Source organism: the organism of the source record quoted next, unplaced genomic scaffold (genome assembly GCF_019419815.1).
Source record: "Pyrus x bretschneideri cultivar Hongxiangsu unplaced genomic scaffold, Pyrus_bretschneideri_v1 Contig17, whole genome shotgun sequence".
NCBI lineage: Eukaryota > Viridiplantae > Streptophyta > Magnoliopsida > Rosales > Rosaceae > Pyrus > Pyrus x bretschneideri.
This window is the reverse complement of record NW_025999468.1, coordinates 5231082-5257620: the sequence shown is the minus strand read 5'-3', so window position 1 is coordinate 5257620 and position 26539 is coordinate 5231082. Positions and strand designations below refer to the sequence as shown.

Below are 26539 nucleotides of genomic sequence, written 5' to 3'. Positions count from 1 at the left end.
TCAAAAGCCAAAGTGTAGTTAGAAATGTGAAAAAGAGATTCGTACCAAGTGGGGATCAAGTGGTGCCCAGAGTTGGCTAGAAAATGGCCTAAAAGTTGGCTGGTCCGAGTGAAATTGGGGAACTTGCCGAATTATGGGCAAATTTTAAACGTTTATAACTTCTTCAATACTTAACCAAATCAAGTGATTCAAAAACGAAAATCATAATTCTCAATGAGATGAAGAGAATGGTACCTTGCATGATGGTTGGTGATGTCTAGGTTGTTGTTGTGTGATTTGCTGGAGTGAAAACCCTCTAGGAGGGTTGGTTCTTTAGAGAGAAAAGAGCAGCCCAAGAGTGAGAGAAAGTTAGAGAGAGTGAAATTTCAGAAAATAATAGAGGGGAGAGGGGAGAGGTAAGAGAGCATCATAGGGGAAAATGAAGGAGATTGGGGGATAAAACTCTAATGTGGGCCCCAATGGCTCACACATTAAGGCCACAAAAGACGAGACGTGAAATATCCGAAAAAAAGTTCGTCGTTTCAAAACATAAAATCTTCGTTATAATTCCAAATTTAAATCCGTTCGCGCCTACACGTTCGTTGCGATGAGTAAATAAGAATAAACTAAGAAAATTAGTAATACGTGTTACAACGAGACAGTCAACGGCAATTTGGTAATTTCATAAATCCGATAATACAAAATACAATAATTTAAGGACGGGGTTTCACAACATAACATCTCTACATTAAAAAAAAAAAACAAAAAAAATACTCACTTTTTTTTTTTCGCTCTATCTCTCTCTCACATTTCTCTCAAACTTCTTTCCTTTAAGTGGTTGAAAGGAATAATCAATAATGTGCTATGAAGTTTTTCTCCATTAAGAGATGACATGGTGCAGCAATTGCAACTGCCCGTGAGTTTGCCCGCCACCACGCAGTGAGGAGGATTCTTTTTCCCCCTAAACTCTCTCCTCTTCTTTCATTTCTTATTTGAACTGTTACGATTAAATCACGTCAATATTTTATATTGATTTTTTTTTTTATAAAAACACTAATACAAAAAGCAACATGTGAAAAGAGAGAAAAGAACGAGAAGAGAATATGAAAAGAGATAATCCTACTCCACCGCGCAGACACTTTTTCACAGATTCGCCTAAAATGTGCCACACTAAAATCACAGAGGCTGTGCAGCCCAAGTCCGTCACCGTCTCACACACGCAGAATTGGGTTAATCTAAAAGCATATTCTCTGCTTCACACCGTCGCTCTCAACTCTCTCCTCTCGTTTCTGATTGGTCTCTCCCCGTTTTGTTTGTTTTGCAATTCTTATATCCGTTATCGATTTTCTCACCCTCCACACACACTCTCTCTCTCTCTCATCGTTTCCATCGTTGAGAAGAACAGTAAATTCACTCTCCCGACTCCTATTTTCTTCTTCCTGGAAAACTCATCTTCCGGCGAGGCTGCCATGGATCTGTGGCCCGTGCAGGCGAAGAACATCGGCAGAAGCCCTTTTCTACTCAGAAACTCGTTTTCTGAGAAACCCATTTCGTGGAATTTTGTACATGTGCGGCCTTCCTGGGTTGGCGTTGAAGACGGGAAGGATTTCAAGATTGGGGTCTTGAATTTGAAGCGCAGGATTTCGTCTAATGGGTTTCGTTCTTCGGTTGTCAGAGCCATGGGGAAGAAGAACAATCAGGGCAATTCGTCCAACTCTTCGTCTTCGTCAGGTTTGCTCTCTCAGCTGGAATTAAATTGAATTGCAATTTACATTTGATTGGTCGCTGTGAATTTTGACTTCTTTGATTTTGATGTGTTTGATTTTGTTTTGCTTTGATTTGTGTATGTGGGGTGCGATCGCCGTGATATATGAATACCGTTTGACATTTGAAATTTCAAAGTTGTCAAGTTTGATTTTCTGTTATGTTTGGTTACCGGGGAGCTAGAGTGTAGATGTGGAATCTACGGTCATAGAAAGCAGAATATCCCCCTCCATTGTAGGATGGAGGGACTGGGTTGTCCCTAGGTCATATGGGTATCACTTTGGCATCAGACTAGGTTGGTTCCTTGCAAATCTTTACATGGATTGGACGGACAAGATAAATTTGTGGTCTGAGCTGTTAAGTCGGCTAAACTAGGATAATCATCTGTGCACCTAAATTTGTGGTCTGAGCCGGTAAGTCGGTTAAACTAGGATAATCATCTGTGCACCCAGCTCCTATGTGTCTGAGAGGATAGTTTGATCCTGTTTGGCAGGGGTGCCTCAGCACAAATACTTCAGTAGACCCTGAAGGTGTAAAGTTGACTTGTGCTCAGTAGTATAGGGGCTGGTGAGGTATGGTACAAACAGAATTCGTCCCTAAATTTACACTCAAGTTTTGGAATTCATCCCTGAACTTACACTCAAGTTTAGTATTCATCCCTGAACTTACACTCAAACCTCTTGCTATTTTACTCTTGAGTACACTACACATATGATTAAATGAATAGTTTCTTTGTTAATCCAGTTGTTTTCTTCTCCTATACCCTTTTGGAATTGTGTCAGTGTGCACTTCACGATAGAAAGAAGAAGTCTTTTAGCACTGCAACCGATTTCCACACTTACATGTCAATTCTTAACCCCTTCATGATAACTGAATAAAGCATTCATATAGTCAATGCTAGGGGAGCTATATATAATTGAAATAAGAAGAAGAAATTGTAGGAATCGATACATTGGTCCATATGCTATGGTGATTTTTTCAGAAAAAAGAAATCTGTTGAAGCTAGAGCTGTGATTGAGACTATCTTTTCAAATGATTCTTTATTGGGGTTGTCTTTTTAAATGACTTTGGGTATAAAAGTTTTGCTTTTGTCCTCCATTTAATTCACCTTTCGGTAAAAAGCTAAAAAGCAATATAAATATGATAGGTGTTAGTTCTTAGTTATCTATCTATCTGTGTGGGTACACGACTTATGCGCATCATTTCTTTATGTCTGTATGCATACGTGAATGTAGGTTTTTAGTTCTCACATGTTACTTACTTTCATTGAGCATGGTACCAGTGGTTTACTTGTAAATTTCTCTCTTTTATTTGTTACAACTTATAACTACTTGCATCACAAATAATTTTTTCTATTGGGTTTACAGGAAATGATGACCGATCTATTCCAGAAGGTGATAGTGAACAAGAAAACGATTCTTCTGAAAACTTCAATGACACTTCATCCCAGAAAAATTGTCAGATAAAGTCGGACTGGAGAGAGGTCAGAGCAAGGCTATATACTATGGAGCAGGTAAAAGTTTTACTTTCCTGAAGGGCTAATGTCCTTTGAAACTAAAATGCATAATTATCATGTTCTATATAATACTCATCAATATATTTTCACTACTCTTCCCTTATTTAGTTAATCGTTTTTATTTTTCAAGGTGATAATAAGACTTACTGAATTTTGAATCATCTTGTTATGGGTTAGTTCAAGTGTTGATCTTTTCAGTTTGTAGGTGATCGGTTGGTTTGGTTGGTTATGAGACCCAACTGAGCTGACATAGTTGGTTTCCTAGGTTGAAAATTAAACAACAACACCCAAAGGCACCATGCGACCCTCACGCATACCCCTGATTTTATGGAAACCAAAACTCACCCACACAGGCCAATCATATCACAAATATCACTCGACAAGAGTACACACAAAGCAAATCTCCAGCTTCCTCGACAGTTGTGTACTGCTGGACTAGTTTTCCATGTTTTTCGTTTGTTCTTTGTTAATAAAAATTTTGATTCTTATCAAAAATGTCTTGTCTCCCTTTCATGTATTTCATTTTTATTAGTCCTCAAAGTTGATGGTGACAGACAGCTCTGTAGAAGTTTTGATACCCTACCATAGACTTCTTCATATCTGGTATTGGTCTGTGGCCTTTTGGTTATGAGGGCTTCAGCCCATATATAGTGAGCGAGTTTTCTTCCTCATTTTGATTATATGCATCTCAAGTCCAATATTGAACAAATCTAATGGCTGGAGCAAATGAGTGCCCTTGTAAGGTTTTTGGTCCACACACGATGTTAGTAATTCTAGCGTCCTTATCGTAAACATTTCTAATGATGATCCTTTACTAATTGTCTTATGTAAACATTTCTAATGATGATCCTCCATTAATTGTCAAGTTTACTCTGGAATCTTTCAACAGGAAGAAAAGGCTGAGCCTGATGCTCAGAACCAAGGTGGGGAACCCCACCAGTCAAAACCTCTAGGCCTGAAGTGGGCTCATCCTATTTCCGTTCCAGAGACAGGCTGTGTCCTCGTTGCCACAGAAAAGCTTGATGGGGTTCGCACCTTTGAAAGAACTGTTGTTCTCCTCCTCAGATCAGGAAGCAGACATCCAGAAGAGGGACCATTTGGAGTTGTTATCAACAGGCCACTCCATAAAAAGATTAGACACATGAAGCCCACAAATCTTGATCTTGCAACCACATTTTCTGATTGTTCGTTGCATTTTGGTGGGCCTCTTGAGGCAAGCATGTTTTTGTTAAAAAGCGGGGGCAAGTCAAACCTTCCTGGGTTTGAAGAGGTGATCCCTGGGCTTTGTTTTGGTGCTCGTAACAGCCTGGATGAAGCTGCAGCGCTAGTAAAGAAGGGTATTCTTAAGCCTCAGGATTTCAGATTCTTTGTCGGCTATGCTGGGTGGCAGCTGGATCAGTTGGCAGAGGAGATTGAATCGGATTATTGGTATGTAGCTGCCTGCAGCTCAAATTTGATTTTTGGGGCTTCATCAGAGTCCTCAGAAGAAAGTTTGTGGGAAGAAATTTTGCAGGAAATGGGTGGCCGGTATTCTGAATTGAGTCGAAAGCCGAGGCAGGATATGTAGCTTAGCTTATGAGCCTATTCGTGCTCACTAAACAAAACCTAGTTCTAGATTCTAAGTCGAGTCGTGCAGTCGATTTATATGTTTAAGCCAATTGTACAGAAAGTTTGCTGGCTTTCCAAACTAGTACATCTTGTCTTGTTTCATTTCTTCCTTTTCCTTTCGCCCTTCCCTTTGTATTTATTTTTTAACCCAATAAAGTTGTGCTATTTATAGTTTTTGTATGCAAAATATCCTCTATATGCACTGCAGAGGCTCTTCGTCAGCAAATTATTTGGAACTTTACTACTGAGTCTTCAGTTCAGTAGCGATTGAAAAAACTCGGTATCGATCGCGAGACAACCACAGATTGATTAAGGCGTTATTGCACGAAACATGATGTCAAGCGTTTTCTCTTCTTACAAGAAAAATGATCGTTCAGAGAAGAAAATTGTTATCTTACAATGTACATAAACAACATCCTTCCTCTGTACTGTACAAGGCGAAAGCCCCAAACCTATAAATTGTCCAGCAACCAACAAAAAACCAAAAGCTCCTTCTCGGTTCTCATTTACGCGGTACACCAGAATATCGTCCACCCCATTGCATCGCCTTTCTGAACATATGACCACCTTCATCTTCGCTAAGCCTCCATGCTGACATTTCTCGCTGGTTTTTGTAGTTAATTAGCAAACTTGGCGGGTGCAAGCAGCTGTTTCTATTGAGCACTGAGCAGATCAGCATGGTTATAGAAGAGGCGGCAGAATATCAACCGTTCAGGATCACCGAGATATGTCTTTAATGGTCATCATCAAAGGTTTTCATTGGTCCTGGCCTTTGTCAACGTGCTCGTGCTTTACGTACAGCCTGCTGGATTTGTCTTTCGTGCTCTTTGAGCATGTCCTCAAGATTTCCCCCCGGAGGCACCAATGGTCCAGAGCAATGGATTCTGTTCTTAGGTACATAGCCCTGAAACAATACACATAAGTTAGTTCATTATTCACTATTCAGGACTACTTTCGTACGAGAACATAATATTACAAACAGAAAAGAATCTGAAAAGAAGAGGAACGAAGAAAAGCGCGTGTGATCAATATCACTGAAAGCATGTGCATTCTTTCGTAAATTATGCTCCATTGCTCAAAAACGTGTCTAAACTTATTTTAACAAGCGGGGCAAAGATCAAGAGATCATTAGCTAACTCTACAATCCATGATTAGCCAAAAACTTTGAAAGAATAAAAGCTTAAGAAGGTGAAGTGAGTGACGAAAAACAGTTACTTACTGTTCTGGATTCTTTGCCAGCCAGAGTCTCTTTTTTCTTACTCGAAGAACTTAATAAGTCTGCTGCAGCTTGAGGCATATGAGATCTCTGTGACCTTAGCTCTGGCCTATTTGTAGAACCTGCTGTCTTATTCAATGACGATCCTACTGCGCTAGGGTGTACCATTGTACTACAATGAGAGTACCCATTTGACCTAGCTCCTCCATGTGGTTCCATTGCAAAGCTGGAGACAGTATCTCGCTGTGACATGTACTTGTGACCTGTGGTTTTCCGGTTTCTCTGTCCCTGCTAAGTTTATGTTAGCCAAAAGAGTGAAGCTCCAAATATATAGCATCGACAATTAAATAAATGGTAGATGTATCAAATACGTTTTTATACCTCTCCCTGGGCATTAAATTCTGGCGATGGTGCCTTGGTATCTCTTGAACCCCTTCTAACAGATTCAGGACCACGCCCCTTAATTGCATCGGCTTTTCGTCTGAAATTTAAGAAAAGAAGATGAATTTTTTAATCTAGGCTTCAGATCATTCTGCGGAGTTATTTATCTTTAGTTACAGCTTATCTGATATTATTTTCTGCTATAGGCAACCATGTCATTCACTTATATATTTCTAAGTACCCATCACAGCCTGCCTCAACTACATGTTTAATATACGCCTACCTCTGAACGTACTATATACCAATTTACTGTTTTAGGGAAGGATTTATATCAGGACAAGTGCAATATCGTAATTGAAACTGATGGAAAAGGAATCGAGTTGTTAATATTCTCTTTGGTGTACATATCTCTTCAATATGTACATGAAAGAGAGTCAAAGAAATGAAAGCCTCTTAGAGAAGTACCGTTTTTCCTCATCCCGAAGCTTTGCATCAAACTCTTTGCTCGGACGATATTTTGGCAGATCTGAGGGATCACAAGGTAGAGGATGTGTACTGAAGAACTGCAATAAAAAGAGCCAGATAAAAGATACATGAGCAATATTTACACGAACCATATTAGCAAATGAAATCATGGAATGTCGATAGTATTAGAAACCATCATGAAGGCACATGGCTATAGTATTAAAAGGAGAAGCTCAAATTTACCTCACTACTAAGCGCGGAAGCAGCCGATCCCCGAGTCTCTGGTTCTATTGCAAGGAGTTTTTCAATAAGCTCCAAAGCTGAAGGAGGGACGTCTTTGAAAGTATCAGCAATACGACGCTTGTAAGGTTGTTGAGGTTTGAAACTAGTTGCAAGGGGTAACTTTGTTTTCTTCCAGAATTCCTCAGATGGCGAACCACAAAGCTTAAAAATTTTATGCATTTGTTCCACCTGAATAACAGCAACATTTTTTCAAAACACTGAAGACTTAATTTTAGAACTAATACTAAACTTATGGAAAATTTGTATGAATAAATATATAAAACTAGAAGATTAGACTCATTTGTAACTTATTCTGGAAGGACTAATTATTCATGTCCGGTATTATGCACTTATCGGACCCAGCGGTGACTTAGTTACAGCAAAAATGAGGAAACTCATGAAACTAGGAATGAAAAATAAGTTATCTTACAGATTGTCAATTTTACCTCTGTTCTGCCGGGCATGATAGGCTTTCCAGCATACATTTCCGCAAGGATACAGCCAGTGCTCCATAGATCTATAGAAACTCCATACTCAGTAGAACCAAGTAAAAGTTCAGGTGCCCTATACCACAGAGTCACAACACGACTAGTTAATGCCTGGTTTTGGTCAGGCTCATAAAAGGTCGCCAGACCAAAGTCGCCGATCTTGAGAGCTCCATTATTGTCAAGTAAAAGATTTGAACCCTTGATATCTCGGTGCAGTACACCTCGACTATGACAGTATTCAAGTCCGCGAAGCAGTTGTTGCATATAACATTTTATCTGCAATTCAAACACACAAGTTATTATCACAGAATATTTGGTTGCAGTGCAACAAGTACACTTTAGCTCAAAATTTATAGAAATTAAGATATAAAACTATGATTTCAATGGAAGAAAATAGAACGTACAAACCAGATATTAGAAGCACAAAATTCAAACATTAGTAATTCTTGAAATACTTATTCGTTTTTTGCAGCCAACAAGTAATTTCTCAAAAAAGAAATAAACAGAAACTGGAGAATGGTACAAGAGAAAGGGATCCATATACTCGAAGAGAGAGTACCTGCGGTTCAGTAAACTTGATGCCACGTGTTGCCGCTAGACCAGCAAGGTCATGCTCCATATACTCGAAGACAAGGTATAAGCTGCATGACATTCTTGAAGTGACTAGACCCTCGAGCTTCATAACATTTGGGTGATCAAGTCTACGTAATATATAGATTTCTCTTGCCATAAAACGAACACTTTCTGGGTCCATATTTACGAATCTTACTTTCTTCAATGCAACGATTTTACCAGTTTCCAGGTCGCGAGCCTTGTATACACTACTATAAGTTCCTTGTCCAATCTGCAAAGAAAGCATCAATTGATGTTTAAAATACTTCACCCTAAGACAAACACTCTTGTCTAGAGTGCACCTACAAACCCCATCTAACACAATAAATTACATAGCTACCAAGTACATATAGCGTCAATTTGAGTCTACCGTTTTTCATATCAAATGTAAAATCCACAAATCCAAAACATGCACATGATACTATTCTATCTTAACTTCGCGCGAAACTGATATCCATTTAAAAGTAATTAATAATGCACGAATCAGAGCATAAGAATTCAACTTAGTACTATCTCCCGAACATGATAGATGCAGCTTTCTGTAAATATCATGACAGAATTACCGTTTCTTTTTTGGGTCAATGACAGAATTACTGTTTCAGATTTAGGCAAAAGCACATTTCAAAATTCATTAACTAGAAATACCAAAACTCTATAGGGAAACGACAAGACAAAGAGAGAATTGATGCAAGCATTTAAAGCACTAATAAGAGGCAGTAGGGAAGCAACAATTAGAACTAACTTTGTCTAACTTTTCAAAGGAGTCTGCCCGTCGAGGCACCCACCCTTTGATGGCATCTCCAGCAACAGAAGTTAGCCATGATGGCCATCCAGCAGCAGTTTGTTCTCCTTGTGCCCCATGCGGCATGCTCACTATCCTAGACATCACCGTTTGCCTTCCACTTGCTCCTAAACCCAGTGTTGCCCCTCTTTGATGGTCTTCATTCTTACTACCATTGTTCCCCACATTTGCTTTTGAGGCTGTTCTTGATGACCTGCGCACTGATACCTCAGCCCCATCACCACCACCACCTACTTCTGTGACAAAGTCATCTCTCAATGAGGGAGTAGGAGCAATCAACTGAACCGAATAATCCTTCAACGGGCGTTCTACTGTCTCAGATTGCTCCACCTTTCCCTCTTCCGATGTTGCTTTCGAGCAAAGACAGCCCATAATTTTATCAACTCCCCAAATCCCCTGTTTTCTATTTCTTCCAAAATAATCACCCCTTTCCGCAAATTGTTTGAGTGAGAGCTTTAATCAAATAGGTTACCTGCATTTTCTGGGAAACCAAGAGTTTCCCTCCTCAATCCATCATTTCTCCACAAATTCTCAATCTGGGTATCCCTTTTTCATCCCAAAAAAGTAACCTGAATTCACATATCTATAAGCATTTGATCCCTACCCACATACCCAAATTCCACAAAATATCAAAATCCAGGAAATGGGGAAGGAAAAACTCTCTCTTTCCCTATAAAAAAAAATGCAGCACAAAATTGGAAGGTGAGAAAATTATCCAATCCCAAATGTCAAAACTTGATAAACAAAACTTGGATGTTGTTTTATAGAAGGAAGAATGAATTAATGTACACAAAAGATTGGAGCTCCAGAAATGGGAGACCCAAAAATCCAGACCAGAAATCCCTGCACCAGAAAATGAAGAAATGAAGTGCTGGTGGGATGCAGAGAAGTTCTGGCTGGCTGGCTGGCAGATTTTTCTGATTCTTTTTCTTCTAATTATCAATTAATTCCCTACGATAATAAAAATAATTAAATTGATTTTGGTATGTTGATTGAGAAACCAGAAAGTAGGGAGGGGAGAAAGGAGAGGAGGACATGGATGGAAAGTCCCAAAAAAAATGAAAAAATGAAAAAAGAGAGGGAAAAAATGAGGGTAGGGGGAGGAAGTGAGTTGTGATTTGGAGGTGGGCGGAGAGAGATAGAGATTTGCGTGCGGACATGGCCCCGAGAAACGCGAGGGACCGAAGGTTTTTGGGGTTTTGACAGGAAGGAGGGTCTGACTCTCTCCCTCTCTCTCCAGCTGAGCTGTTGTAGGAGAGAGAGAGACGTGCGAGAAGCATCGATCCACAGGTTCAGAAGGAAGACGTGTAGAGAGAGAGCGAGGAGAAAGACAGGGAGTGAGAAACGATGGAGTAAGTTGATGGATTTTGGTCTCCCGTTTGGTTGCATGATAGCAAAAGAACTGCATTGCATGCTTTAATCTTTCATGAGGATGTGCGTTGCCTAATGTTATTTGGCTACGTATATAAAACAACAAAACATTTTCTTACTAAGTAGGTTCGACTATATATTTATTGACGGGAAATTTTATTTCAATTCATATAACTTATTTCTACATTTAATTTATTTTTAATTAAACTATTGATACTTTTTTTTTTTAAATTAAAATTTACTATTTAAACTATACTCGCAAACCTAATTCAATATGTAAATTTTTGTTACATCCATTCAAAAAATAAAAAAACTACTTAAATTTATTAAACTTTTAATCAAACCCAATTATGCGTTTTTGTATCAGCATGGTTTGTTTCCCCGAAGAACTTTGCATTTAGAATTTGTTTTCCTCAATCCCACTCTAGCTCTAAAATGATCATCACTTGCTCTGCTGATAATTATACTCTGTAAAACGTACGGCTGCAGAAAGAAGTGGAATTCTAATCGAGAAAGATTTGGATAGTATTGAGAATTACCCCAAAAATAAATTTACCCACAATGTGAGAAGAGGGCTACCTTCAAAATGTAAGGCCTCATTTAGCAGCTTGAACTGTACTGATTATTTATTTCGGATAGGATAAATAGCCACCGGATAGTACTGACTAAATTAGTCGGGTGTTTGGTGCAATATCGGACTAGTGACCATATTATTTATATTGTGTTTGGTATTATACTAGATAGAGGAATCAAACTTAAAAAAAAAAAAAATTTTAAAAGTGAAATCATTTTTTTGTTCCCAGATCTCCCCGCACCCCCCAAACACCCTCCCTCTCTCTCCCTTCTTCTTCCCTGACTGCAGAAGAATCCCAAATAATTGTTCCCCAGCTCTCTCCGCCACACCCCCCAAACTCCCTCCCTTTCTCTCCCATATTCTTCTTCCCCGACTAAATAATCCGGGCGTTTTGGTTGGTTTTATTAAGCGGTGTATACCGTGTTATCAAATCCGACCGGTTAAATTAATCCGACGCTTATTTAGTACGAGTGAACGCCAAACATCCTAGTCCGTATAACTAATCCTATCCGATCTTTTATCCGATTTGTCAAACAGGGCCTAAATGTCTTCCATTGCCTGTCCTGTCTTACTTTTCATCTTCTTGGAACTCGTTGTACGGTTATCTGTTCTAGTCAGTATTATTCTTTTTCTTTGTTTTCATTTTACCGTTTTTTTTTCTTATTCTTTTTTTTTTCTTTCACTATGCCATGTATTCTTCTAAGGACAATGCTTGTGTTCTCATGGTCGTAAGGGGACTTACTTGTCCAACCGCTTATTGATTAACGAACTTTTACCGTTCGAACATCATAAGTTGAATCATTCGTTCTCTTTACCGTCATCTAAAGAATGTATATGCAAACAATTATTTAATTTAGATTTCTTTTAACCGTTCATATGCATAAAATAAATGAACGGTTCATCATGAGAATGCTAAACGATCTATAAATTGAATGATTTTTTGCATATCTGATCTTTAGATGATGATGATAAATATAATGAACAGTTCATCTTATGATGTTCAGATGACAAAAGTTCGTTAATCGTCAGAGGGGGAGACAAGTAAGTCACCCCATGATGACACACGTATTATCCCTCTAAACAAATTTTGTAGAACTAAAGATCTATTAGTTTGTAAAAGAATGTCACTTAGTATTATGGTATATTAGAATTTACTTGTGAGTGGGACACAGTAGGTTGGAGAGGAAAAATCGCTATGGCAATCGATTACTTGCAGAGGTCTTAAAGTATTATTTCTAATCATGTGCATGCCACATGATTGGATCATTCCTTGCTTGTCATGTTCTTCTCTATGATTGATCATGTGAAGCTCCCTGAGTGTTGAGCCTCTTGAAGCATTCACACTGATAAATCTACTAGTGGATGATTAAGTGATTGAATTTAAATATGCTAGCATTATTTCTCATTTGCATCAATAAAATGGGAGGCACTAAGGTGTTTTTGGCTTAGGAATTTTCTCTCTTTTTCCTCTGAGAGACAAAACTAATTGCACTTTTGCACTAGGGTTTTCAGGGACACACAATGGGTATGTATAGACCCCTTGCCGCACCCCCTTAGCGCACGTCACTAAGGCCTTAACATCTTGGGTTTGTCCCATGCGTCAAGAGCAATAACTTAGCACCTCGAGCTTGCGGCTTGGACCTCTTTTAATTATATAAAGCCTAATCCTATTTAATTATAACAATGTCGAATAGGCCTAAATAATTAATTCAATATAATTAAAAATTAATTATATCTTATCAACATCCACATAATATTACTAGAACTTATCATAGTGTGACATCTTAGATTCTAACTAGAGTGTCCAATACGCTTCCTCCCCCTTCCCTTACCACCCTTACTGGAATTTCTTTGTGACAAACTTGACTGCCAACTCCCACCAGATTCCCTAATCAACCCTTCAATTATTTGAAGATCATCAGTCACCTCATTTCTTGACAAAGAAACAAGACCGGGAAATACATCTCTCTGGAAGTCCTTCCGCTGCCTCCCTCTCCTTGATTGACCTCTTCGTGGCTGTTTTGACAATGTCACTTCCATTAGGTTGTCTGAATTTGGAAGTACATAGCAGGGCCACTCTTCCTTGGTTTCCACCAAGTTTAATGTCATGTGCTCAAAGTAATTCGTCACATCAGGAAATGACTCTTCACTGTCAGTTCGCTTAACCTCTGCCGCACTTCCATTGTCAAGATTTCCATCACACGAAGAAATTGTTTTTGCAAACCAAAGAAGGGAGTCGTTTTGCGAAGAATCCATTTTGTGACCAGTGACATTGTCCTGCATATTGGGAGTTTGAGACGATGAGATGGCAACTAGAGCCTCAGCTGCTACTCTGATAAGGCCCTCATGAGGTGAGTCCTTACCTCTTCTTTCAATGGAATCTTCCTCAAAAATATCTGTTTCAACTACTACCGGTGCCTCCAAATCTATCACAGTTTCCGTCCTCATAATTGGAGAAGCGGCAGTTAAACATCTATATAAATCTATTTGGGGTCTTAAACCAGAATTCTCATTTGAAAATCCCTTGTCTAGAACCAGACCATCTGCTTTCAGTTCCTCTCTACATGCGCGTGGCAGAGGACCCTGAACCATATCACTCTTATCAAACGCAATTCTAGCAGAGTAGCCATTCTCAGCATCACGGCCATGCATTAATGGAAAGGAATCCGGAATAAGACCTTGAGAATGGCCATTTCTCAAATCAGCTCGATTCACACACTGCACAGAAATGTTCTGTAAGGAATCTATTTTCAGCAGACGAGAACATTCACTTTCTTTGGAAGACTCACCATTGCAAAGTGACACAGCTTCGAGCTAATGCAATCTTCCTTGTCGGCTTTCTTTGTACCTTAGCCCCTGGAGGCTGGAGAGAAATTATATTTTGTTCACAAGTTACTCCATGCAGATTTATTCAGAGGAACATCGTTCACATCAATTGCAGACACAACACCCGGTGACCCAAACTTGAATAGTTCCCTTGGCGGGCAAGGCTCATTGAGGGGTGACAAGCTGTAATTCAACTTGAATGGTTCCCTTGAGAGACTACTCAGTTGGAGTGTTACATGTGCCTCAATTGTATCAGCTATGATTCAGTTTAGTTATGTTGACGGTCTTGTGCTGATGTGGAGGCTCACTGCTTTAGTTTCCAGCTGTACGTTGTAGCTAAGATTTTTTACGTATACTTTAAAGGATAATGCTAAAGAGACCATCTATTTAAATTATATTTTGTAAATCATATGACGTGATTATTGATGATTATATTATTAGTATACTAAAGTGTTGATGAACATGCTTATTTTCTATTGGTGACACATCACATATTCTGCAAATTCGGTTTAAAAATTAATCTCCCAAACATCATCTTATATGAAATATTGCATGTATTTGTGTTTTGGGCACTGAGCAGCTAAGTGTGTGTGTATATGGATATGTCGTGTGTTTGTTGTGTTTGGCTCTATTGAAACTTTTGCATGTTTTTTAAATCATTTATCTAGAGTTGGGATGATGTATGATAAATTTGTTGAGGAAGAAATTATAAGAAAATATGTTTGACGTTTATCTCAAAAGCGCGAGAGAGGAACTTTTGTCTCGGAGAGAGAGAGAGAGAGAGAGAGAGAGAGAGAGAGAGACGAACGATTTGTCTCGGAGCGAGAGAGAGAGAGGGAGAGATAATATGTATCCGTCTGGGCTTTTCGTTTGCCGGTTGGCTTTGGTATTATTCTAGGGTGTGTTATTCACATATCTCATTTTACTTCTTACATATCTCTTAATAATTTATGCCTGTTGATATTCTCCAATTCATCCAATCCAACAGCCAAAAAAAGGTGTGTGAAAAGCAAAATAAGATGTGTGGATATCACATTTCTTAATCTAAGGGTTTTAGCATAGATTAATCCGCAGAAGACGTTAGTTTGCCTAACTAGTATAGGCATGCTGGGCGGTTAATTTCATGCAAATAACTAACATATGGATATACTTTACCCTAACGGTTTTCTAAACCGATTTGAAAATTGGACTGCATTTTTCTTTTCTTTTTTGGCAAACAAAACTTAAAAACAAGTTCAGGTCCTTTAGGCTTTAGGAGTGCGCTTTGTTTCTTTAGTCTCTACGATCCCGGATTGAGTATTTCTACAAAAAGTAGAGAACACTTAAAATCAGTTCAGAAATTTACATAGCAATACTTGAACATTATCTATTTAACTAAAAATAATTCAAGTCAATATACTCCACAGGGAGCTAGCAAGAAAAGCAGCACAATAAATGAAAGAGAAAAACGGAGCCCGAAATGTGGTGGTGCATGTAAGTGAGACCCGTTTATGAAGTATGTAGTTAATGGATTGAGATCCTCCTTGAAGCTCACAATCCGGAGTCCATGGATCAAGCAATCTGAAATTCTGTAATTTACATTTCGCAGTCCTATTAGCTTATTTTACTAGCTCACCTCAGACACAATTTTTCTATCCCACGCTCATGTATCTCTCTTTCTTGAATTGACGGTTCGGATTGCTCAATCTATAGACTCTAAAACGTGACATCGAAAAAGAATCTCATTCCGTAGCCAACCCAAATACACTTTGAATAGTTTGACTTTGTCCAAACCTGACGAGGACAACACATGCGAGTTGTCAGCTTGAAGTATCTTCACAGCTACTGTGGAGTGACCCTAGTGTGAAGGAGAAAGAAAACGCATTTGCGGACCTGTTACCGCCCTCCTCCTTTGTGCGTTTATATTGTATATAATCTTAGCTTGTTTAATACCCAAATAAAACAAACAAATATTTTGAACTTAACGTTTCTACATGTAGAGGGTTAACATTAAGGTTTGCAACCTTTATTTCCCTGTACCACAAGCAAAGAGATACAATTCCTCTGAGGATGTTTTATAGATAAAAGTTTGAGGTTGTCCTAATAGAATCTGAGTAAATGTTACTATTATTCGTTGCTCATGTAAGCAACTTATGATGTTTATTTGTGGTATTTATGTGTTGTTAACTATTTATGGTGTGGCAGAATGTAAAAAAAATAAAGAAGATGATTTAACAATCAATCTGATAAGAGGTGAAAGAAGAATTTAATCAGTGTCGGTTTTTATTATTTCAAATTTATATATTGACATGTTATTATGTTACAAGTTATTTTTTAATTTATAAGTTTGTTGTACGCCGGTAGATTTTTGAACACACACCAATACAAGATGGAGTATAATCTGGAACTGGAGGATGAGTTTTTCTTAAAGGACTTGATTGCAAAAACACTAATAGTGGGATTAGACAATGGAGTGGGCGCTCGGTGGGCTCCTTTTTGTAAAACATATATTTGCAATTTGGACACCTATGTGAAAAAGACATTTTCTCTGACGCAGTTTTTACTATATTTAATAATAAATAAACGAAAAGATTGAATATAAGAGAGTTGTACTATTGCTTTGTCCACCGATATAGAAACGGTGGTGTTCCTCACAACACACCTCTACAAGTCTACATGGGATTTGGACTTCCATTCAACGGCTACATGCATGGTGGTAATTGTTGCCACTGAAGTCAATACAAATTTAAATATGCATCAGATAAAGATTTAAGCCGTGAGGCATCTTAAACTAACTATTCTTATCAATACCTGCAACTTACTCGCTCTTTCAAAAAAAATTAAGTATCCCATTTTGGTTTTGGGATTAGGATTCTTCTGTGCCATTCAATCTCGTGTTCAACTCTTTGAGTTTATGAATGACATAATGGAGCATGTCAGTTGCATTTGTTGCACTTGTACAAAGTCTTTTCAAGGTTGGATATGACTTAACCATAGTTATCACAAAGCATATGACCCAGCATGCGAGAGCAAACCACCCAAAATTTGGAACAAGGATGAACGTTAATAGAATCGAGGCAAAAGTTCCACACAAAAGGCTGATTCTATTCATCAATTCATAGAGATCTGAATTGTGAGAAGCTTGCAGTATCTTGACAATGGCCAATGTCCCGGCATAAGCGAATAGATCAGCAATTAACATCAAAACAATGACGTAGTCTGTGTCAAATGAAGACACGTGAGAGTTTGAACATTTAACTTGTAGGAGCACGCCTAGCATGGCGAGGAGAAAGAAAATGCATTTGTGGAGACCAATATCCTTCCTTGTGATGCTGGAAAGAAAATTAAATTAGTAAGTGGATGAATTCCCTAGCTAATCACCTTATAAGTACTTTATTAGGAGTAGTAAAACCAAATAATTAGAAAGTAGAGAGAATGAAAGAAAAAGAAAATGTACTAACCTAGCTGAAATTCGTAAAGAATTAGCGTCGGATTCCATAACTTCGTATGTTAATGCAAATAATTTAATTTGAGTTCTTCACAACTTTTGGGGAGATCGAGTAAGTGTTGGAGGAAGGGTGAGATTGAGGAAGTGTTCGAGGAAGTATAAGTAAAACCTCGTCCTGTGCTCACTTAAATAGATGCGAAGCCCTTTGTATGAGGTTCCATTTTTTTTTAAACAGGAGTCAATACCTTTGTGAGATAAATAGTTAAAACAAAAAACAAAAGTACCTTTGTCAGAAAATATGTTACTGACATAAAAAGTTCAAGAAAATGTGTTTCTGACATAAATAGTTCAAAAAAAAAAAAACTTTGTCAGAAAATACGGTACTGACATAAAAAGTTCAAAAAAAATGTGTTTCTGACATAAATAGTTCAAAAAAAAAATTATTTATTAACACTTTAAAAATACGAAAAGTTAATGACTTGAAAAACTTTAAGGACAAAATAAAAAGTAAAATTAATAGTATTATGATTGACTTTTTAATGTAAAATTTTAATTTTTTATTAAATTGAGCAGTACCGAAAATTTTTCGTTAAAATTTCCTTAAAAATATACACAAAAAACAAAGAAATGTGTTTAAATGTGATATTAATATATAAAAATGTTTTTAAATAGCCTAATTTGGATACTTATGGCACTAATACTATGCTAATGTGAATTTAATAAATATGTAAGTGTTTTCAACAAAACTAGTTTGATATGGAATTAAACTCATGAATTTGAAATATTTATATGTTTTTTTGGTAAAAAAATATTTATTTTCACATTTGTGCTTTCAATTGCTATCAATGACTATCGTACTTCAATTTCAAGAAAATTTTATGCAACATACAAGTCCATTTATTTATCACACTCATAAGACAATTAACTTGGCGGTGCAATGGACAATACTGCCCTCTTACCGCAAGATATAGAAGATTATCTTAGTCATTGTCAGTGGACTGTATAAGTATAACCGAAAAAGCATTTTTACAGAAGTGACAGAATAGCAGGATGTCAGGAACAGAAAATCTAGGAAGTTTCGTTTTTTTTTTTTTTTTTTCTTTTTTTATAGGTATCACGGCTGGTCGATCGACCTAAGGAATTTTTCGCAAGGGGCTATCTTCCGAGTGTGATAAACATATTGACTCATAAGAATCACTCTTTTATAATAGACCGAAAATTTTGAATCCGATATTAGTATATTGAAACCATGATATTAATTAATATATCAAACTAATTTTGTTAAAAAGACTTGTATACTTATTGAATTGACAATAATACAGAATTAATGTTACATGTGTTAAACTCAAGCTATTTAATTTGGATTTGGATCTCTTTCCTTCTATCTCTTCCTCATTTTTTAAAAGAAATTTGATACCTTGAAGTTCTGTCACATATATAATAAGCTTTATTTGTTCTATTTTATTTTCTTGTTCAATAAACATTCCTCTTTTCTACTCATATCCACATCACCATTTACCCTCCTCTTTCTACATGTCATTGATGGTTGGATTCTTAGGTTGATCTTAACGTCGTAGCAAAACTTGACAGCTATATATCTCGAAAGTCTCAGAGTTGTCAAGAAAGTCAACGAGAATTTTAGAATTGCATCGTTCTCATCCATTTGTTTAACAATTGTGTACATGGCTAGGCAGTAAGAACTAGGGCTGGGTTCGGTTCGAAACGGTTTGGTTTTTTGCCAAAACCGAAACCGAACAGAAATTTTGATTCAGTTCGGTTCAGCCCATTTTTTTTGTTTTGGTTTTTATCGATTCAGTTTCTGTTTTTTTTTTTCGGTTTTTTCCATGATTTTTTTTTTTTTGAACAAATCTGCTAGATGCAAAAACTTTTGCATCAAATGAACACAAACTTGGATGATTAGCCATGGATATGACATTATTGGGTGTTGGTGCAACTTTCTTGTTGTGGATCCGAGAGCTCTCGCAGAGAAAACACATGCATGTGTTAGTTCTTTGATTTTTCCATGAAAATAAACCTAATAGAACTAGATAACAGCAAGGAGAGATTTTTACCTTGGGGGTTTGTTTTTAGTCCCAAACCTCTCGAAGATGTAGACAGTGCCCAAGGTGATTTATTTTCTATGGCGTGCATTGTTAATGGCGCTGCCAACTAAGACTAACCTTGTCTGCCATCAACTGCCCATCAGTCTCATATTGTGCCCCCAGATTGCCCCACTGCCACTATGGTTTGGCTCTCCTCCTTGCTACCGTCGAAATCCACATAGAGAGAGTGATTTGGTGTAAGAAAGGAATGAGAGAGAGAGAGAGAGAGAGAGACATTGAGGAAGCAAAGGCAGAGAGGAAGCAGCGGATGGGGGAGAAAGAGAGTGTATTTGAGAAAAGGTAAAAATTGAAGTGGGATTGAGTGACGACTAGGGTTTGTAAACTTAAGAAATTTTATAAAGCATTAAATATTAGAAACCTATAAATAACTTATCAACATAAAGCCTATTGTCAGGTTGGCTTGAAGCAAATATCCCTAACCTGGAAGTCAGGGGTTCAAACCTTGACGCCAACATTGTTTTTGAGTATTTATATATATATATATATATATATATATATATATATATTGGGTTCGATTCAGTCTAGTCCGGTTTCTGGACCTTAAAAATCAAAATCGAACTGGCCAGATTCGGTTCGGTTCGGTTTGGCAGTTTTGGTTTGGTTTTTTTCGATTTCGATTTAGTTCAATTGTCGGTTTTTTTCTGTTTTCGGTTTTTTGAACCCCCCCCTAATAAGCACATATGAAAAATTCACATATCATGCAATTTATGAAGAAAAACTGCAACAATTTTCCATGATTTGTGATATTTCTATGGTGGTGTCTTATGCTATGGAACTCAATAGAAGCGGCTGCCTTAGGTGCTGATGATGATCAGCCTATAGACATTGGAGATTTGGATTGTGGTGTGTGTGTGTATTGAATCGTGTACATTTATCGTATATCGTGCGGTCAGTTTTTGTCAGGTACTGTATGTATTCAATTTTAAAGAAAAAATTTAATATGATTTCTGACCGCACAATGTACGATGGACAGACACGATTCATAGATTTTCGAGATCCGCATTCATACAATTGATTCGTGGCATATATATATATATATATATATATATATATGTAACATCCCACATCAACCAACGGAGAGGGGGTGATGTGCCTTATATGTATATGCTCACCTTCATATAGCACAAGGCTTTTTGGGAACTCACTGGCTTCAGGTTCCACCGGAACTCCGAAGTTAAGCGAGTTTGGGCGAGAGCATTCCTAGGATGGGTGACCCATTAGAAATTTCTCGTGTGAGTTCCCAGAAACAAAATCGTGAGGGCGTGGCGGGGGCCTAAAGTAAACAATATCGTGCAACGGTGGAATGGAGTCGGGGATGTGACATATATATAAATAGAAAACCTTTAAGAGAATGGTTCTTATATATATATATATATAAATGGAGATTAGTTGTGGGGTCCACACTACATCGAACTTTAACGATCCGAATCATCTATTGATAAAGGGTTTTTTTTTTTTTTTTTTTTTTTTTTTTTTTTTTTTTTTTTTGTAATATGTAGATACACACACACGCACACCATGAATCTAGCAATTTGCTCCTTTGATAAGTTTTTTTTTTCTTTATCTTGTACATATCATTAAATAAAATTATTAGACGATTTTTGGTTAAAATTCAAAATTTTGAAGTTCTTTTTGTTAGTTTTCTTTGTTTTATTTGTGGAAGATGATTCCAACTTACTAATCATTTTAGAAAAATTATGTTACATTTAGTTTTCTTCCAGGTTCTAAGCTTGCCGCTTGGTGCCTTTTCATCAGATTTCAACTTACACATGTAGTTTACATCCTAAACTTGCTTTTCACATAGCGCAGTAGCGCGAGTTAATTGTATGTTCTTTTAATTGAAGTGACATACATAGCAGGTAATTACATGAGAAAAATTATATAAAAGAATGCATAAAAAGCTTATGATTGCTTGATATATAAGTCTTAAATTGTAATTATTATTTTATATTTTCATTTTGTGTCTTTTTTTTTTCCCTCTCTCTAATGTGGTTACAATTATGTCATCTGCAGTAAAAAAAATAACAAAATCAAGTGGGATAAGATATGCTAATTTGCTAAATGCCAAAGCAATATAGAAGGAGATCCCAAATTAATTCCACAGGTGGATTTGTATCTCTTGGAATTACAAGAGTTGTGTCTTATAACGTAAATGTGCAATCACTTTGCGGAACATTTCTACAATAATTTATATTTGTTGTCTTTTCTCTAATAGTTTGTCTATATCGTATTAAAATATAAAAATTAATTTTTTCATTGTCTGGATATGAGAAATTATAAACATATAAAATCAATGTATGTAGAACACGTACAAAGTGTTTTTGTAATAAACATGTTTTTATGCATGTACAAGTGCGAAAAGAAAAAGCCACTTTGTACTATATTTAGTGGTATTTCTTTTCACTTATAAGTATGATGTCTTACTTTGATTCTCGTAAAAGGAGAATTTGAACCACATTATTACTAGCATATTATGAGACTTAGCCTACTCCTCACTTCCTTAGTATAAATAATATCGTTTGTTTAAAAAACAAAAAAAAACATCAAACTCTATGGGTGTGTTTGTTGCACCAGACTGTCTCGAACTAGACTAGTTGCAGGGATTAAACTGGCCTGGCTTAGACTAGACTAAACTGGACTAGCTTGGTGAAGCGTTTGGTGCAATGTCGGACTAAAAAGCAGAATAATGAAGAAAAAATAAAAGAAAAAATAAACCGATGATATATAACAAAATATTAATGTTATTTGCTTCAATCCAACAAAAAGTAGCAGATCCGCAATAAAAAAAATAAATCGAGGAACAAAGCTAAACATAAGCAATTCTTGGAAACGAAATTGAGAAAACAAAGAAACAATTCCAGAAAATATAACAGTTGACTCTGAGCCACTTATCCTCTACATTCCCAATTCTTGTCTTGCCTTAGGAGTGCAAGGAAGAAACAGAGGTTCTCTGCCTTTCATTGCAATCCCCATTTTTGGCTACAAATCCCTACATACAAATTCACTCCAAGTTTCAAATTTTAATCTAAAAATTAACGAAACTTCATCCAATTAACAAAACCCAAAATCTCCATTTATGGCTATGAATCCCTACATAGCCAGAAGGGGAATTGCAAAATAACCCATAATCCACTCCAAGTTTCATATTTTAATCCCATAAATTAACGAAATTTCATCCAAATTAACAAAATCCAAAATAACCAGAATCCAGAATAACTAGAACCCATAACCCAATTCGAAAAACAAGTAATTAGACGCAAAAATGAAGACGATGATCAAGTTAGAGAGAGGGATGAGAGAGAGACGAACAAGAAAGTGAACAATGGACGCATGGGCGATGACAACGTTGGGCCGTCTAGGGGTTTTCTTTGCGTTCTCAAATGAGAAGTCGAGCCGGACGAGGATGCATTGAGCAGGAAGAGGACCAAGTCAAGCAGTACAGGGACGCAATCAAGCAAGACGAGGATGCAAGCAACAATGGTATTAGCAGTCCGCTAGTTTTCGGAGTGCCTCGCTAAGACTGTTTAGTGATGGATTTAGTCGGGGGGAGTCCACCCTTATCCCATTAAAATTAGTCCCTCCAACTAACAAACAATAGACTACACTAATCTTTAATCTAGTCTAGACGGTCATTATATGAAGTTAGTAATATTTAATACAGTAATGCACTCATAACACAAAACCAAAGACTCTGCTGACTAAGATTTTCACTTTTCATGAACGATATCATCGACTTTATCCGTAAGAGGGTCACTGACAAATGTGAAGCTCTTTTTGTTTTCTTAGGAACTGGCGACATCAACATTTATCATCGACTTGATTCATTATTTACTTAATACTTTTTCAATATTAAGATTTTGTTAGTATTAAATCTCATGTTGAGAACTCAGAACAAGGTCATGTAGAGCTAGTTCGGTATGGGATAACGAACTGAAAAGGGCATATCAAGTCCCAAACCGACTATTTTTGGGATGGAAATCTAAGGACTGATCCCAAACCAAAATTTTGGTATTCCCAAAGTTTGGGATTTCCGAAATATTTTTGGTATTTTGGGATTTTCTGAAACCAAACCTGAAATCATCTGAACCTGCATTAAAAATTAAAAATTTAAAACCCCAATTTAAAATCAGAGACAGTGGTGAATCGGTGAAGATTGAAGGTCGAGAGTGATAGAGTGCAGAGATAGTCAGACCTTCATCTTCCTCCTGACCCGAGCCCCTAATTCGAAACCCTAAGCCCCAATTTGAAACCTTAACCTTAATTTGAAATCCCACACACATAGTGAATCGCTGGAGAGAATAGGGGGTAGGGATGAAGCAGTGAGGTGCGGTGGTGGCCAGAGTGGAGAGAGTTGGTCGGAGTCAAATTGTGAGAGAATGGGTGGGTCTTCAAATTTGAGAGGAGAGACAGAAAGAGTTTGAGACTTTGGCAAAGGTAGAGATGGGAGAGACTTTGTCTAAGAGCATCTCCAAAAGAGATGTCAAAATGTCCAAATTAGCAATAACGATAACAAAAAATAGCACTAATGTTTTCCTACCGAGCAGCCAAATTTGATATTGCATGACATGAAATGACATCTCTTCCTCTTGCTGCCAAATTTGACAACACCTTCAGATTTTTTTTAATTAATTATTAAATGCTTTTTATTAATTTTTATTACTTTAAAGCATTATCCTTTTGTTTCTTTTGATTCTCAATGCAAAGAAAATACATATGAATTTTTATTTTATGTTTAAAATTTGGCATATCGGTTGGAGAACAAAACTTTAAAAGATGTCAAAGTATTACGTAAGCCTTCAAATTTAAATTTTAGGTTTAAAATTTGATATCCCCTTTGGAGATGGTCTAAGGAGTCTAAGCCTTTAGACATCACCCATGTGCTTTTCTGCACACTTTACTTATTTTAATATTATGTAATAGGCTATTATAGATATGTTTGCAGTTTGCTTGATAGAAGTTTAGACGGCACACAACACATCATGTGCTTTTCTACACACTTTACTTATTTTAATAATATATAATAGATATTGCAGTTTGCTTTTCTGCCCACTTTGTTCTTTGGTAGCGTTGGGAAGTAGGAACCAAAAGCAAAAGGAAAAGAAGATTTTGGGATTTCGGGATTACCGAATAAATTAAATCTGGAAACCAATCCCATACCAAATATTTTGGTATTTTTCAGTACGAGATTACCAAAGTTCAGGATAGTTTCGGTTTGAGTTTGAGATTTTTTTTATTTGGTTTTGGAATTTTCAGGAATTTTTTCCAGCCCTAAGATCATGCATGTGCTTTATGTAGAGTTGGATCACTTTCTATATATTGTACATCACTCAATTTATGTATTGTCCGCAATTTATATTTTTAATTAACTTTATGCTAAACGGATTTCTTCACAAAAATTATTACCAACCTAATGGTTAAACAGCAAAATGAGTTATAAAATTTAAACCCTTCCTGTTCCATTATCCCCTCTTTCACGGCTATCTTGTCGTTGCCTACAACAAAGTCAAACAAACAACTACCCATTTGGGCAATTATATTTTTGGATTTCTGTGTGTAATTTTCCAACAAATTAGGTGATGTCTCTAACTTTGCAACTTTCCTTAGAGTAAATATGGATGAATGACAATCGATTATATTTACTGAGAAAGGTAGTTAATGTTTGTATTAGTGTGATTATAAAAAAATTCAAAACTATGAGAACTCAATGAGGACAATTCTACATGTATTGAAATGCTTTATGGATCATATACTATGTATTATGTGTATCTTTATATTTTGCTCCAAAATAAGACAGAGAAATTGATGAGATGAAGTCTTGTTGATACGTGCATTTGAGTTATACAATCATCATGTAACAGCTAGTTAATCAAATATAACATTTTCTCATTTTTTTTATTCGAGTAAGACACATGTTTAGAAAATTTGACACAGGTATTTTCTCTTTTTTTTTCTTATGATATTGCCCTCCGTGTTGTTGCAGTTGCCACTGCAATGTTCCCACTGCAATGTTCCCTGGTGATAGTGATGGAGAGGGGATGAGTCTCGTAATGTATTTCAAAGTTTCTGAGAGTTTGGAGAAAGACGTCTCTCCCCAACTCCAGGACAGCATGAAGGTAACTTCCTTCCGATGAACTTTTGCGAGATAAACTTGTACTTAACACTTTGATTATCTGTTGGTATACTCAGGTTATTGATCTATGCGAATAATGTTTCAGAAATTAGTTGACGATGACAACGGAAAAGGTTAAGGGGTTTGCCGTGCATCCCATATGCAAGCTTCATCGTGTTCCATGATGTCAGACACCGTTCAACTGCATGCTCGAATAGATTAGCTGCCATATTTAATTTCCCACACTTGGAATAAGTCGTGACCAAAGAATTGGTGAGAGATGTATCGTTGTTCATATCAGCTCGATTGGACTTCTTCTGCAAAACTCAAACTTCCAAGCTGACAAATTGCCTGAAGCAAACTTACCAGAGTAACTAAATCAGTTGTGCTTTCCCCATTTGCATTGACCGAAACAATGTTAAGGCTTCATCAGCTTGGCCGTGGTAAACATAACCCATCATCATTGAAGTCCATGAAATCCCGATATCTCACCTTGTTAAAGATTTGCCTCGCATGGTCTAAACAACCACATTTTACGTCCATGTAGATAATTTAATTCATAGCTTCAGTATCAAGTCAAGCCCGTGTCTTATTACACGTCCGTGGATACACCTGCCTTTTTTTATGTCTTTCAGCTCAGAAGTAGCAGAAAGTACGCTCAACAAGGAACCTTGGTTTGGTTTAATACCTTCTTCAACCATTTCGACAAAGGTGTCCACAGCTTCGCTAGCATAATTATTGTGGAGATGGCCCGTCATCATCACATTATAAGATATAGCATCCTTATTATCCATTCTATCAAATGGTTCCCTGGACTGGATCAGCTTGTTTGATTTGGAGTATAGATCGACCAGAGCGGTGGCTGCCAATAGATTAAGCTGAATACCAGCTCGAATAATGTAACCGTGGATACTCTTTCCTGGACGCAAATAATTCAAGCAAGCACAAGACTGAATCCCATTGGACAAAGTTATCAAGTCCGGGACAAAATTTTCT

At 37.0% G+C, this 26539-nt stretch overlaps 2 protein-coding genes across 4 annotated transcripts; one reads left to right on the top strand and one right to left on the bottom strand.

Moving 5' to 3' along the window:
• Positions 1–1206: 1206 nt before the first annotated feature.
• Positions 1207–5038, top strand: LOC103967455. The gene is made up of 3 exons (XM_009380712.3): positions 1207–1710; positions 3111–3256; positions 4149–5038. Exons 1-3 carry the CDS (start codon positions 1449–1451, stop codon positions 4824–4826), a joined length of 1086 nt encoding a protein of 361 aa, XP_009378987.2. The 5' UTR covers positions 1207–1448; the 3' UTR covers positions 4827–5038.
• Positions 5039–5221: 183 nt separating this feature from the next.
• LOC103967443 (probable serine/threonine-protein kinase At1g09600) lies at positions 5222–10532 on the bottom strand. Of its 3 annotated transcripts, none has more exons than XM_048581555.1 (8): positions 9054–10532; positions 8259–8543; positions 7658–7975; positions 7173–7400; positions 6930–7027; positions 6465–6564; positions 6087–6374; positions 5222–5771 (listed from the first exon to the last, which is right to left on the bottom strand). In XM_048581555.1, exons 1-8 carry the CDS (start codon positions 9483–9485, stop codon positions 5643–5645), a joined length of 1878 nt encoding a protein of 625 aa, XP_048437512.1. In that variant the 5' UTR covers positions 9486–10532; the 3' UTR covers positions 5222–5642. The 3 variants fall into 3 exon arrangements, with proteins under 3 accessions (XP_048437512.1, XP_048437513.1, XP_048437514.1); XM_048581556.1 differs by having other exon boundaries at positions 6087–6371; positions 9054–10531; XM_048581557.1 differs by having other exon boundaries at positions 9097–9235.
• Positions 10533–26539: the final 16007 nt, after the last annotated feature.

What these genes read in the sequence shown, in the direction of transcription:
- LOC103967443 (XM_048581555.1), bottom strand. Translation starts at nt 9,485, where the DNA reads ATGGGCTGTCTTTGCTCGAAAGCAACATCGGAAGAGGGAAAGGTGGAG. An exon ending in TCAAGTTTACTGAACCGCAG is followed by an intron (nt 7,976 to 8,258) that starts GTACTCTCTCTT and finishes TTTGAATTGCAG; the next exon opens with ATAAAATGTTATATGCAACA. An exon ending in TCATGCCCGGCAGAACAGAG is followed by an intron (nt 7,401 to 7,657) that starts GTAAAATTGACA and finishes GCTGTTATTCAG; the next exon opens with GTGGAACAAATGCATAAAAT.
- LOC103967455 (XM_009380712.3), top strand. Translation starts at nt 1,449, where the DNA reads ATGGATCTGTGGCCCGTGCAGGCGAAGAACATCGGCAGAAGCCCTTTT. An exon ending in CAACTCTTCGTCTTCGTCAG is followed by an intron (nt 1,711 to 3,110) that starts GTTTGCTCTCTC and finishes TTGGGTTTACAG; the next exon opens with GAAATGATGACCGATCTATT. An exon ending in GGCTATATACTATGGAGCAG is followed by an intron (nt 3,257 to 4,148) that starts GTAAAAGTTTTA and finishes ATCTTTCAACAG; the next exon opens with GAAGAAAAGGCTGAGCCTGA.